This window comes from Mauremys reevesii, linkage group 2 (genome assembly GCF_016161935.1).
Source record: "Mauremys reevesii isolate NIE-2019 linkage group 2, ASM1616193v1, whole genome shotgun sequence".
In the NCBI taxonomy this organism is placed as follows: Eukaryota; Metazoa; Chordata; order Testudines; family Geoemydidae; genus Mauremys; species Mauremys reevesii.
In genome coordinates, this window is record NC_052624.1 from 40,767,536 (window position 1) to 40,782,307 (window position 14,772).

At 40.7% G+C, this 14,772-nt stretch overlaps 1 protein-coding gene across 13 annotated transcripts in view; it reads left to right on the plus strand.

Moving 5' to 3' along the window:
• RSU1 (Ras suppressor protein 1) overlaps positions 1–14,772 on the plus strand; it is a 190,241-nt gene that overhangs the window by 85,751 nt on the left and 89,718 nt on the right. For all 13 annotated transcript variants that reach the window (XR_005595240.1, XR_005595241.1, XR_005595243.1 and 10 more), the window contains one exon: positions 10,754–10,886. Coding sequence is in view for 9 of the 13 variants with exons in the window: in XM_039528010.1 (XP_039383944.1) it covers positions 10,754–10,886 (133 nt within the window). In the remaining 4 variants the exon portion in view is untranslated. The remainder of the gene's footprint in view (positions 1–10,753; positions 10,887–14,772) is intronic.

Here is a 14,772-nt window from a genome sequence, read left to right on the forward strand (position 1 = left end):
TGAAGGATGTGTGCGGTGGAGTTTGGCTGTTTAAATAGCATGATTTGTCATCTAAAAGTACAAGTAATTAGCACGATGTTTGTCTAGTGGTACCTTGTGTACTGCATTGAAGTTCTAATTTCATGGCTTTTATCTATGTATGCTAATATGTTTTCTGATTCTCTAATCATTCCTCTAAGGTCGGATTTGTTGGAAATATCTGGTAGTAGAAATTGATTAGAGTTCTCCCCTTCTTCTTGGAGACATAACTAATAGAATTCGAGTCACCAGTCTTCCAGTGACTTGAAGTACAGAACCCTGAGTTTTTCTGATTGGCTCAGTTACATTTTTCTCCTGTGCTTATTACCTGCAATTTTGTATACTGGAGAAGTTCAGCTCATTTTATGCATTCTGTTTTTTCCAAGGCTCATATTCAGTCTTGACACATTTTTCAGCCAAGTTCCCTAATGCCTGACTTTCCATTATGCTTTGGTATCATGATTTCAGCTGACCTTTATTATGAGGTTTGAATTTCATGTAAATATCTGAAAAGTCTTAAAAACAAAGTGCATTTAATCCTATGAAAAGTTCAGGTGGAACGGTACTGGAGACTCACGTTTTCTATCCACAGAACTGAAACAACGCTAGCAATTGTGCCAGTTTGCTGCACGTCACTTTATCTTGACTTGCAGGATACAAGAGTTGAAATTGCAGTCTATTGACATGCATGTTCCTTCCTTGGCCTTTTTGGCTGAGTTTTTCCACAAATAAAATAGGTGTTATAAGTGCAGGTAAAAGAGTTAAATAGGCTAGATTTAAGTAGAATAAATTTAGAGCTGAGTCTGTTTAGCTTACCAAAAGAAGATTGAGAGGTGACTTGATCACAGTATATAAGTTCTTTCCTGGGGAGAAGATACCAGGTAGTAAAGGCTCTTTAATTTAATGGAGAAAGGCATAACAAAAAACATTTGGTTGGAAGCTAAAACCAGACACATTCAAATTAGTAATTAGGCGCACGTTTTTAACAGGGAGGGAAGTGGTGGATGTCTTCAGATCCAGACTGGATTATTTTCTGTTAGATATGCTTCATCCAAACACAAGTTATTGGGCTCAATACAGAGGTAACTGGGTGAAATTGAATGGCTTGTGATATACAGGATGACAAACTAGATGATCTTCTGGGATTAATCTATGAATCTATTAATTAGTTCAGGGGTTCTCAAATTGGGTCAGGACCCCAAAGTGGGTTGTGACCCCATTTTAATGGAGTTGCCAAGACTGGTGTTGGCCCTGGGCCCCAGCAAGTCTCAAGCTTCAGCTTTGCCCCCCCTCCCAACCCCGCTTGGGGCAGTAGGCCTAAGGCAAGCTCAGTCTTCAGTCCTCCATCCTGGGGTCGTGTAGTAGTTTTTGTTGTCAGAAGGGGGTCACGATGCAATGAAGTTTGAGAACCGCTGAATTAGTTCATTGAAACCATTCTCTCATTTAAGTCTGGAAAGTTGTCAAAATGCCTGTACAGTTTCGTAAACTTTTCGCTTGTGTTGCTCTAGTTGGTGGTAACTGGAAAATGCAGTTTAGTTTCAGCCTTTAGAATATCAGATTGATCATTTAGACTTCTCTTTCCAAAGTATGTCTTCCAGTCTTGCTCAAAACCTGTTGCCCATAATCAACTTCTCTTCTAAATGTCCTGCCTTTTTGCAGGAGAAGAGGTAGATAGGTATGCTTTCTTTCCCCTTTTCCCACAGCCAGGAGTGTGAAGTGTTTGGTTGGTTTGTCAGGGATGTGATTTCTGTTTGTTTTTGAAATTTGAACCATTTTCCATGAACATATTTATTTTCCTTATTTCAGGTCAGTTTAAGGAAATTTCAGGCTAAACAGAAATTATGCCCACTCCTATTCCAAAACGTTGGTGAATCCAAATGACAGTTACTTCTGCAATAAAAGATTTTTGGAGCAAAATAACAAAAGCATAACAATATAATCTTGTTATAATATGTAATCTTGCCATATCTCGTCTTTTGGAGGTGCTTCAATCTAACTTCATTTTTAGTAGGTGGTATTTTCTTTTAATGATTAGAAGCTCATTAGCGAGCAATGTATATTTTAGACATATGTCATGGAGTTATAGGTTTGTTTATCATATTGAATATTTTGATTGTCTAATGCCAGAAAAGACTGAGTCACACACAGTTTATGTAGAAGGAATCTTTCCATGGAGCTGTCTTATTACTACTTTATAATAACCCTTCTCCATCTCTTCTGTTACTAAACCTTCAAAAGGGGAGCGCTTCAAATCAGAGTTGCTCTTACCCTTCATAGAGTATCATGTAAATATAAATTATTAATCCACAACCTGCAAATATTCAGGCTTTCTTAAAAATTAGTCTTGCTTGATAAAACTTCCTGAAATACAAACTAGTTATGGTTTTTTTTTTAAATGGAACTTAATATTCATATTATCCACGATTAATTGTCTCAGTACCTATTTTATGACATAGTATTCAGGATGCTTCTTCCACCCCTCACTTACGCCAATTCCTCTCTTGCTATTGAAAGAAAAGAACAAGGCACTGAAGTAATAAAAATTATAAAGCCTAGAGTGTAAAGCAAAGCTAAAACAAACCAAGATAGACACATTTTTACATATAACTGAAGTTTAGGTTTTGTGTAGTAGGTTGATCCCTTACTTAGCCTTTAATAAAATTGGGTTCAGGGGTATTTATATCTAAATAAAAAAATAAAATTCATTTCTTTTCTCACATTTGTGTGTGATAGAGAGTGTCCTCTGAGTTGTAATGGAAAGAACATTTAAATTTCAGTCTTAATGCCACCTATAAGAAAAATTTATGTTTTAACACATAAAGATTTATTTTGAGGACAATAGAGTAGCATATTGCAGGAAAGGGAGGAAGGAGTGGTGAGGGGAGGGAGCAAACAGAAAAAAGTTACGGAGATTGTGGTATAGAGCCAAAAATTACCCCTGGTATAACTCTGTGGTTCTTAATGGTGCTTCACTAGGGATAATTTAAACCCATTAAGCAGAATTGTTGAGTCGGCATTTCAGTCAGGATACATTTCTAGGCTGAATACTAACTTTCACTTCTAAAATGTCACAATTGTTTAATTACTTTAATACAGCTATTATTTTTAAAGTAGTATAAATGCTCCTTGGAGTTCGTGGAGTAGGAAGTGTGTGCTGCTTTTGGTCTTCCAGGCACACTCAATACAAACAAGTTGACGTCCCAATCATGACTTGGGACTCCACTGTGCTAGGTGCTGTACAAACACAGAACAGAAGGAGAGTCCTTGCCCTGAGGCAGTGTTTTCAAACTTGGGATGCCACTTGTGTAGGGAAAGCCCCTGGTGGGCTGGGCCTGTTTGTTTACCTGCCACGTCTGCAGGTCTGGCCGTTCACGGCTCCCACTGGCTGCAGTTCGCTGTTCCAGGCCAATGGGAGCTGCTGGAAGTGGCGCAGGCCGAGGGATGTACTGGCCGCTGCTTCCATCAGCTCCCATTGGCCTGGACCAGTGAACTGCGGCCAGTGGGAGCCGCGATCGGCCGGACCTGTGGACGCTGCAGATAAACAAACTGGCCTGGCCCACCAGGGGCTTTCCCTACATAAGCGGCGCCCCAAGTTTGAGAAACACTGCTCTAAGGTAACAGACAACTGCTGGATACAGCCAACAGAAGATGCACAAGAAAGCAATGAGACAATACTGATCAGCATGATAGTTGGCAATCACATTTGTCTTCCACTTTATTTTCTGAAATCAAGATTTGCTTGTGTAGTAATCCATTCTCTGTTTTGGTGAGCTTTTGCAGATACTTGAGCAGTCTGTGAATGTTCACACAATGTCAATTTATGCCATCAGAATTAAGGGGGAAAAAAAATTACCTAATACTTTTAAGGGCGGTTAACGCTATGAATGTAAATGGTGACAAATGACCAGTTGAGTCATTGCAGTGAAATGAACCAGCACAGATCAAAGTGTGAGAATAAATTGTTTTGTTTTGTAGAAAAATAAACTTTGAATATTTAAACAAGTCCATTTACTATAGCTTCAGGTGGCAATTAGTAAGCCAGAGGATTGTATAGCTCCACGGGGGATGTTCAGGATAGCAGAGTATGCTAGGCATAGCAGTAAGCTATTTTGGAGGTTTGCTAACGGTAAAAGCTCAAGCCAAACTTTGTGTCTCCAGTTCATCTTTAGGTACCATAAATGCCCTCAACCCTAGCGAGGGCTCAAGGCGTGACCTGGTCAATTTAGGCACCTCCACCCTTTCCCTTCCAAGGGCTTGGGTCATAAGGCATGTACCCTTACCCTCAGGGCTGTACGGGTCTGCGGAGCCTTTTCCCAATGAAAGAGACGTACCCAGCTGTGTTCTACACATCTATTTATTAGCATGCACACACTGAATACATATGTCAAGCAAATCTATTATGTTCACCACTCCCAGTATACAGGCAGACGTCACCCAGTGGCCAGTCAAAATCCACTCATCTGGGGTTTCCTGGCAATGCCTCTGCATGTCATAGTAATGCAAAGGGATGAGAGTTATAACAGCTTGATATTGAACTGCAGTCTGGAGATGGTTCCCAAGGAGCATTGTTTTTCATTTACATTATATAAGTAAAACTAGCCACCACCTTTAACTCTACTAAACCTATCACATTGTCCAATACCTCCTAAGTAACAAAATTTAACCGATCATGTGCTGGCCCCCATGTTTTCTCCTCCCTGCTCAAGTCTTTTTTTACATTTTATCTCTCATGCCCAAATTGTAACTTATTTATGACCACCTTTGTTCATGCAGATGGTCAGCATGAATTCCCTGATCAGAGCTTATCTTATCTATATTACCATTTGTTGGGTCTTTCTGTATCTTCCCTAAAACTTTCTAGCCCCTGGGGGGTCTCTACTTTACAACCCTTGGGTTTGTAACTCTTTTTTAGGAGCATTCCTGAGGTGGAGGTGCCTTAGCAGCAGAGCATTTTTCTTAATTTCAGTAGTGAAATCCCTGAGTTTCACCAAAGGCTGGTCAAGACACTAGTTTGGTATGGGGATGAGTTAAGTCCCAGACTTACACAAAGGCCACTTATTGTAAGGAATGCTACAAAGTGTATTCCTCTTAGCAAGGAAGGTTCCTCTTACTGATCCTGCATGCGGTCTAATAAAGCAGCTGCCTATTTCACCTTCAGCTCCACTCTTTTCCCTCCCTGACTTTGCTGAGCCTGGATTTTCACCCTCCTCCTGTCATCCTCATGGATTTGAGCCACATAGCGTCCTTGTGGATTTGAAACACTGACTTTGAGGTCCCCAGCCCTAAAAGATGGAGGAGGAGCAGAAGCAGAGAAAGGGGACCCTTCTCCTTCCCACAGAGTTCAGGCAGGGCATCTGGAGCTCTGCCTGTTGGCACTCTCATGCTGCTTAGATTTGTGCCACTGCTGCTCAGATATCAAGCCAGCAATCGTTGATCCTTCAATTATTTTAAAGTTACTTTTGATTTACACCATTGTAAATAAGATCAGAGTGAGGGGCCTGATTCTCCTCAGATCTTGTCTTTTACACCTGTGTAAAGGGACGTCAAATGTTACCGTCCTTATTTGATAGCATTTTACATCCACTTTGCACTCGTTTTAACAAGCTGTAAATGGCAAATGGAGAACCAGGCCTCAGGCATTTTGCTGCCAATCAGGAAGTGAATTGGGCTGTAAAATGGGGTACGTAGGTATAGTTTAGGGAAATCTTTTTTTTTTTTAAGTGTTCAGATTTCATAATTTGAAAAGCATTTGAGGGGCAGGTCCAGCAGTGGCATTATTGTATTTTAGAAACAGGTTTGACCTCATTGTCCTCTCAGACTATATGTATGTGAGCGCATGTCTATACTTAAAACACTACAGCTGTGCCACTGTGTCACGTCAGTGTAGACAGTACCTACGCCAAAGGGAGGGCTTCTCCCATCAGTGTATGTAATCCACCTCCCCAAGAGACGGTAGCTAGGTCGACGGAAGAATTCTTCCGTCGACCTAGTGCTGGTCTACGCTGGGGGTTAGGTTGGTATAGCTACTTCTCAGGAGTATGGATTTTTCACTCACCTCAGAGACATAGCTATACTGAAGTAAATTCCTAGTGTAGACCAGGCCCCAGTGTAACATCATTGACTCCAGTTACTTCTGATTTACACTCATAGCTGAGAAGAGAATCACAGGCCTGTTGTATTACACCATAATAGCAGTATATTAGGAATACTAAATTTTCTTTGATAAAGTATAGATATTTTTTAATGGATTGATGTAGTCGGAAAGAACAAAACAAAAACAAGAGCAATTTCCAACACTTACTTTTTGTGATTCATTCTGCAGCACTGGATTTTTACCAGATGCAATTTTGTGTTTAACGTGCTAAAAATATCTGAGGGATTTGATGTAATCTTCTTAGTACAGCAGTATCAAAACTTCCTGAAGTCTTTGGGATACTACGTACACTACGGTTTGAAAATGCACATAGGAGAACAACTGCCATGACCCTTTTCCCCTGCTTATGCCCCCTGTGCTGGGGTGGTGGCATAAGAGCTGCTGAGTCAACACTAACAGTTGAGGAATCCTCCGTTAGGTAGGGGGAATGTTCAGGGGACCAAATTTGCCAGTTTTCTAACTGCTTTGCACTGCTAGAATAGGGCCCAGAGTCAGGGCCATTCTTTCTAGTCGTTTTCAGTGTCACTTTTGAATCCTACTTGGTACATACCCTTGCCCTGGGAAGTAAGATCTCACAAATACTGTAGCTGTGAACATAACCTGTATAAACACATTTATGGCTGCAACATTGTCCATGCACGTATTTTTAGGCTTGGCAGAATTTGATATTTGTTTTTATACTTTTGACAATTATTGATCCTTTTTAAGCATATATTTCTATCTATTTTAAATTTTTACTGTTGTGGGAAATTGTGTGTGTGGGGGGGGTGTCAGACATTTATTTAAGAACAATAGACATTGAGATTCAAAAAGTAAAGCTTTATAAATCATTAAAACACAAATTGTCAGTATCCCATGTCAAAATATACAAAGTAAATATCCTTAAATTGACAAATAGTACATGTTTTTACTATTCATTCGCTAGTCCATTTGTAACCAACCTAATTCAGAAGTCTAAATCACTGGAATGCCTTACTTTGCCTATCTAGACATTTCAATTGTTATCTTTGGAAATACTGTTTTGGTCAGTTTGTGCGTGTGGTGAAATTGACGTTTTCCAAATTTACTGATTAAAAAAATCTAATCATTCCAAGCCTGCCTATATATGTTTGTGAGTGACTTTTGTAGTGTACCAGAAGTCCAATTTTGCATCAGTAAAACTGCTTCTTCCTTGCTAGCTTGTATGCCCTTTTTGGTGAAAGCGTTCTGTGCATTGCCCTCATTCCTTCCATCTCCATTTCAGAACGGGAGGAGGGCATGGAATGGATCTAGTCAACCCCCTGTGTCTGCTTGTTGTGCTTCATGTGCTAGCTGTGGCTCCCCTCTCTGTCTGGTGGATGAATTGTTTTGGGGTAGGGATTTTAAGGTTCAGTGCCCCATCCTTTCTCCTCCTCCTCCTCCTCAGACAGACCTCCTTGATACACTCACTGTCTTTTGGAACACCTGGTCTCTTGCTGCTCAATGCCCTGAGCATGGGAGGGTTACTAGTTCCCATTCTACAGCAGCATAGTTGGTTCCTGGATCCTTTAGTAGAAAATCTGTGACATTTGAACTCCCATTCCCCCTGCCCAGCAGTAGCTGCCCTGTTTCTGCCAGGAGCGAACCCAAGGGAAACTCCTCCTCAGCTCTCATAGTAAGGGTGGAATTTATTCCTGGTTTGAAGCTATAGACTCATGAGCTTACTGAATCTCCCGAATAAGTTTGTGCCCCACCCCCAACCTCCATAACATGAAATAACTAAATGTGGTCTCTTTTTTTTTTTTCTTTGTTTGGTTTTTATTGTTTTGTTTCTTTTCAAAGTGAGAGGAAGAAGGAAATTGAGTGATGCCCTTTTTAATGCAGGGGCGGCTCCAGGACGCAGCACACCAAGCGCATGCTTGGGGCGGCAAGCCGCGGGGGGCACTCTGCCGGCGCCGCGAGGGCGGCAGGCAGGCTGCCCTCCGCGGTTTGCCTGCGGACTGTCCGCTGGTCCCGCGGCTTCGGCAGACCTCCTGCACACGCCTGCGGGAGGTCTGGTGAAGCCGCGGGACCAGCGGACCGTCCGCAGGCAAGCCGCGGAGGGCAGCCTGCCTGCCCTGCTTGGGGCAGCAAAATTCCTAGAGCCGCCCCTGTTTTAACTAATGCATCAAAAAATAATTTTGTTTAGGAAACCTCCTTTTTCTGTAAGACCTCTTCTGTTTCAGCAGAATGTCATTCCTTTTAAATTGGTTCAATGTAAATGATCTGTATTGTATTAAGAATCTACAGCAGGAACACAACGGTGAGGAGGTGAGAGTTTCAGGCAGCATTCCCTTGGTTATTTAATATGGACAGTAATTTACTGAACCAACTCGGTATTGGAATGCTCAGCTAAGGACCTTTCTGGTGAGATTTTTGGAAATGTATAGTCCACTTCCATAAGCAAAATTGCATTTGCCCTATAATGGGGCCAAATTTATCTTCCTGAATTTAACTGTTTTATATAAGTTGTACACAGATTGATTGATTGTTTTATCTTAATGTACTGCTTACAGAATTATAATTGTAAGTGAGCACTCATTGTGTTGATGGCTTTGGAGAGAAATGTATGTGGTTCTTTTGCAGGTAATAAAATGGGAAAATCCAATTTGCAATTGCAGAATAAGCCTCTGAGTGATGTATGATCTTCATAGTAGCATTGGTCAGAGGGTTACTGGTAATCACAGTGCTGACTTGCTTCCCTAGTGGCCTGCGCCTTAAAACTGAATAGTGAACAGTGTGAATCTGTGTCTTTGAGCCAGCCAGCATAGATTCTATCTTATTAGGTCCTCTTTGTCACAGTGCTTAATCCTGCTGCCTGATCCTTGTTAGAACACACATGCTGCTGAGTCCTCTAATAAAGGAGGTAGGTGTGAGGCTCCTCACTAGAAGCACTGAAGCGTAAGGCAGTTAGGGCAATTGCTGCCTGACTGACAGAGGGGCGAAATGCTTCCTACATGTTATTACTTAAAAACAGAACAGATCTCAGACAGCTGACAGATGAGCTTTGCTGAGGTAATGGTAACTTGTTGATAGGCCAATATGAGACAAGTGTCATCTTTTCACACAGTATAATGGCCTAGCTTTACTCTAATTATGATAACCCTTTTTCACAGAGAGAGCGCATTAAGGATTAAACATAATGCAGAGCGTGGTGAGGTTTTAACCGAGCCAGCCAAGAGACAGCTTGTAGATGCTGTTACATCCATACGTACACATTCACTCTAGATATACAAATGGTATTAATTTGAAAAATAAGCACATATTTACTCGATATAGAGGTAACAGCTTGGTTAGGCTGGCCTTCCAGGCTTGATGCTTTAATTCTTAGGGCTACAGTAGCTTAAAATTAATCTGCTTGTTTGTATAAATATATCTTTTCTTATAAATTTGAATATTTGATGTAATCGGCTTATAGATTTATATTAAAAATAAGTTTGGCTATAAGGCAAGAGACCTGCAGGCCAAAACATTACTAACACACCCCAAATCAGGCTACACTGCATGGTTAGGTTAGATGAAAAATGCTATTTTTTTTTTTATTTTCCCACTTCATCTACAACAGTTTTTTACCTTCTCACAGCTGTTTTTATATTTCCTGATCATGACATCCATAATGTTACATTTAAAATTGCAACAACATTTTGTATGTGTGAACAGTTAATTTAGGGAATGCAGATAATGATTTGTATAGCTAGGAGAATGACTCAGTATGAAACTGGAATATAGCATAATGTTTCCTTATGCGGAATCTCAGTTGGGGGTGTACTTCTCTACCTTTCTGGAGGGAGAACTTTAGGAAAAAAAAAATCAATGACACTTCTAATAAATCTCAAGTCTTGTTATCAAAATAGCCATATTGGCAGGTTTATAGGTATGAATTTCTGTCTTCTGGACTGATGGCTATAACCAACATAAGCTGTAGGGTGTTGCACAAGCTAAAGTATTGGAAAAACACCAGCTGGAGATTTTTCATTAGACTTGGGCTTGTGGTAGTGATATCGGAAATAACCTGCACCATTGGGCCCTACTTATGGAAAAGTGTTGCCATTGTTCATTCCTGCTAAGCAGTGTGACCAGGAATGCTGCTGTGGAGTCCTCCTTCAAGGTCAAGATTATTTTTAATGGTATAAATTAGCAGGTCCTTTTATGCCCCCAAATTCTAATCTCTCACCTGTTGTAGTAGTAGGGCTAAATAAGTGAAATTTCTCTCCTGTGCAGAAGGCCAGCTCAGGGCCTATGCATTATTAAGTCCTGTTTTTAAGATTTATTTTGATGAATAAATGTGAAATGTGTTGAAATATAGTAGGCTTAAATTTAAAATTCATTGGGCCAAATTCATCCTGATTGTGAGTACTCCAACACCAATGAAGTAAATAGGGTGGAATTTGGCTCTACATCCGTATTATATAGTATGGCAGAAGCTAATATGCCCGCCTCTTCGTCATATTAAGCCTGAAAAAATTGGCATTTGTTTTAACTGGGTAGTCAGACTCAGAGAATGAAAATAATTTTATACAGTGAGTAATTTGTCTAGGATAAGAGATCTCCTTTTCACATGCCCTTTTGTTTAATCCCTTTCAGGTAATTTGGATTTGACTGGTCAAAAACAAGTCTTCAAAGCAGAGAATAATCCCTGGGTTACCCCTATAGCAGATCAGTTCCAGCTGGGAGTGTCTCATGTTTTTGAATATATTCGTTCAGAAACATATAAGTAGTAAGTATTGATCTTTATTGTATTATGTTATAGCTTTTACTATGGAGCATTTGGCAAAGTCCTTGCAGCTTGATTGTGCACCAAGCATGGAAACCAAGAAAATAGAACATTTTTGCAATGTTACTTACTAAATAATTTCCTGTTAAGGTAAGTACATGGAATAAAAATGTATATAATAAGTCATTGCTCCATAATTTTCAAAACAAGTCCAGCAATGTTTTTTTGCAGTTTCACAACCTACACAATAGCTTGATTTTAATTAAAAATATGCAGCTCTATACACATTTCACTATAAATTGCTAAATGTTTACTTTCTTATGGGTCAATTTTCTGAATAAAAAAGTATGGCTTATCCATATTAGGAAAATACATTATCCATATGTATAATGGGCAGCAGGTTTAAAACAAATAAAAGGAAGTTCTTCACACAGCGCACAGTCAACCTGTGGAACTCCTTGCCTGAGGAGGTTGTGAAGGCTAGGACTATAACAGGGTTTAAAAGAGAACTAGATAAATTCATGGAGGTTAAGTCCATTAATGGCTATTAGCCAGAATGAGTAAGGAATGGTGTCCCTAGCCTCTGTTTGTCAGAGGGTGGAGATGGATAACAGGAGAGAGATCACTTGATCGTTACATGTTAGGTTAACATCCCTGCTGGATGGACCCTTGATCTGACTCAATATGGCCCTTCTTATGTTGTTCTTATGACACTGTCCCTGCTTTTGGTGGTCAATTTATAAACTTCATTGAGGAAAGATGGTAGGCTTACAAGAGCAGGGCTTGGCAAGTCATGTTAGGAGTAATACTTTTAGGGATTTGCCACAGCGGTTTACAAATTGAAACAGGTATTTGTTGAAAATAGTTTCACCTGGTGGTGGTGATCATACATTGAGATTAGCTGTGAAGGGAATGGATTTGAATGATAAATGTTTTTGTTTAGGAAAGTTTCTCTGAGTCAGTGGGTTGAAAGATGTTCTTGTTGAAGACTTTTACATGTTGCCAGTCCACAATTAGTTTAGAACAATAAGCAGGAGAGTTACATCAGGCTTTAAAGCTCTGACAACTGATTTTAGAAATATTAAATAATGCAGCAAAAAACTGAAATCATGCATTAAAATTGATTTTGTTCCAAAAATCAAAACTGAGGGAAACTCTATAACTTGTGGTGTGTTTTTTCCATAAAAATATGTAAATGCTTCTCTGACAACTTTTATCAGCAACCAGTGAAAACAAATCCACAAAAAAGCAAAGTGTTACAGGTGGTGATAAAGGGGATATAGAGTATAGGACTGACAAGTACAGCTTCTGCATGGAATTTTATAAATGATCCAGCAGTGACTTCTATAGACTCATGCTGAAGTGTCATGTAGAGAATTTTAGCTGAATAGGATCACAGGTGGGAGTGTGTTTTTTATAAAATCCTGTGTGCCAGCAGAGTGGTCTCTATGCTGTAATATATTTGTTAATGTGTTTCTGCAATCTCTGGTGGTAATTTTATATTTCTGTTCAGTGAGTAACATAGGTAAGGAATTCTTAATGCAGTACTAACAAAAACATTCATGGATGTTTGGAGAACTATTGTGGAGTTCCAAGGACCTAATTAAAGCTTTAATATGTTTACTCTACCATGAGAAGTTAAACAGAGGCGAGTTCCTTTCAGAATTATGTGCAGATTTTTGTCAGTTACTATTGTGGTGTTGCAATAAAGGGAGAATTCAGAGAAACAATGATATTAGAATTGTGTAGACATTAAACTGCTCCTGCACTGGTATGAAACCGTTCTTAATGTAACCAAAATACTTAACCGCAAAATATACGCACATGCAAATAAACAGAAAAAATGTTTCTTTAAACTTGCAGTGTATAAATGAATCATTTTTGGACCATATGTTGAAAATATTGGCTATACTTTTGTTAGAGAACCTGCAATAATGAGACTGCCCAGACTCGTGGGGCGGGTGGAGGGAAGAGAGAGAGATTCTGTTCCCCCCCCTCTCCCAACCTGTTTCCTTTAGATATGACCTGCTGCAGACATATTTTTTTGACTTGCATTTGATTTCGTGTGGTGTACTTTGTAAGAGGTGGCACAGTCAGGTTAACAGGTCAAGTGACATTTTATATCCTAGAGCAAACTAACTATGAACATAAAAGATGTGTGAACTAATTTCTGCCTGATGAGATTTGTCTCTTCTGTCTAATCGTAGGCTTTTTGCTTCTCCTCCTCCTCCAACCTTTTTTTCCTTTCACAGGAATATTCAAGGTACTGTACCTTTTTTCTCATTAAGCAAATCATCAGACTGAGAAGTAGGTGTAGTAATTTCCTCCATAAGATGTCTGTAACCGTATGCAAAATTGAACTCTTTGATTCCACTGGATCATTCAACCAAGAGAAAACTTTAAAAATTACCTTACAGTATTTGATAGACACAGACAGCTTAACTTGTACACTGATAGAAAGCATCATTGTTAAATGGGTGATTTGCTACAAAAGAAGTTATTCTGTTTAGATAATGTCTCTCATAATTTTGAGGAAGGAGAAGAAATTGTGTATTAGCAGCCTGAAATCTGTATGGAGCTGGGGATCTGGCATTTTCTGGCCTTGGTTCTGCCTGAATCGTCACTGGACACATCAAGGCAAGATGGCTGGTTCCCCCACAATATAGGTAAAGCTTAAAGCCCAGGGTTGGTGCTTCTCCGAGTTGGAGAGGTGCAGGTGAACCTCGTTGGCCTGCATGAGCTCTGATGCCAAGGAAGACCCATGTGCCTGGGGTGTCAGAGGCTTGGGGGATGGCAGCTTCTGGAAAATTGAGGTATGCTCAGGATGCCACTCTGCACGGTGAACCTGGATTTTGATGCACAGTTCAATCAGGCTGTCCAAACTGGATGGAAGCGCCACCTGGGAAAGCTCCTCCTTCACCTCCTCGTTTAACCCCAGGTGGAAATGGTGGTGCTGTGCCATGTCATTCCACCTAGTGTCAGAAACCAAACAATGAAATTCAGCAGTAAATAAAAAAAATAAATAATAATTGGAGATATACCAATCTCCTAGAATTGGAAGGGACCTTGAAAGGTCATTGAGTCCAATCCCCCTGCCTTCACTAGCAGGACCAAGTACTGATTTTTGCCCTAGATCCCTAAGTGGCCCCCTCAAGGACTGAACTCAAAACCCTGGGTTTAGCAGGCCAATGCTCAAACCACTGAGCTATTCCCCCCGTGTATGTGGCTACAGGCTGGCCTCTTGCCATAAGGCCTAAAGGGTTGTCTTGTTGGTCTGCACCAATTTGGGATCACCAAAGATGATGGACATAGCTTGAATGAATTCCTCTAATTGTTGCAAGAGGGGGTTGGACTGCTCCAGGAGTGGGGAAGACCAGGCCAAGGCTCCCCCAGTCAACAAATTTAAGATGAGCCCCACACAGGTCTGGTCTGTGGGGAATGGTCGGGGGCATAGGAGAAACAGGAGCTGACGTTAGTGCAGGAATCCCCAAAACTTGTCCCAGTCTCCATCGGATTTGTTGGGCAGTAGAATCCTCAGCTCAGGGAGGGGTGGAGCAGGAGAAGCCAGCAGAGCAATCTGTGCCTAAAGGGCCACAGTCTGCGATTACAGGGTGGTTACTTGCGACTGCAGGTTCTTGATGGCATCTGCCAGTTCCGCTGGGGCCTTGGTAGCACTGAGAGCCGCTGGCCCCAATTCGAGGGCTTCTCCATGTGTCAGCTGACCAGAATGAGAGCAGTCTAGCCTAGTGGCTGGAGCGGACAGAAGGCCTAGTGGTCAAAGTCATAGTCAGTCATTGGGCGCCAAAGTGAAGGGTCAAATCAGAAGGCAGAAACTGGGTACCAGAACCAGCTTTTGAGCCAGCATCTGTAATCAGGAGTTCAGGGCCAA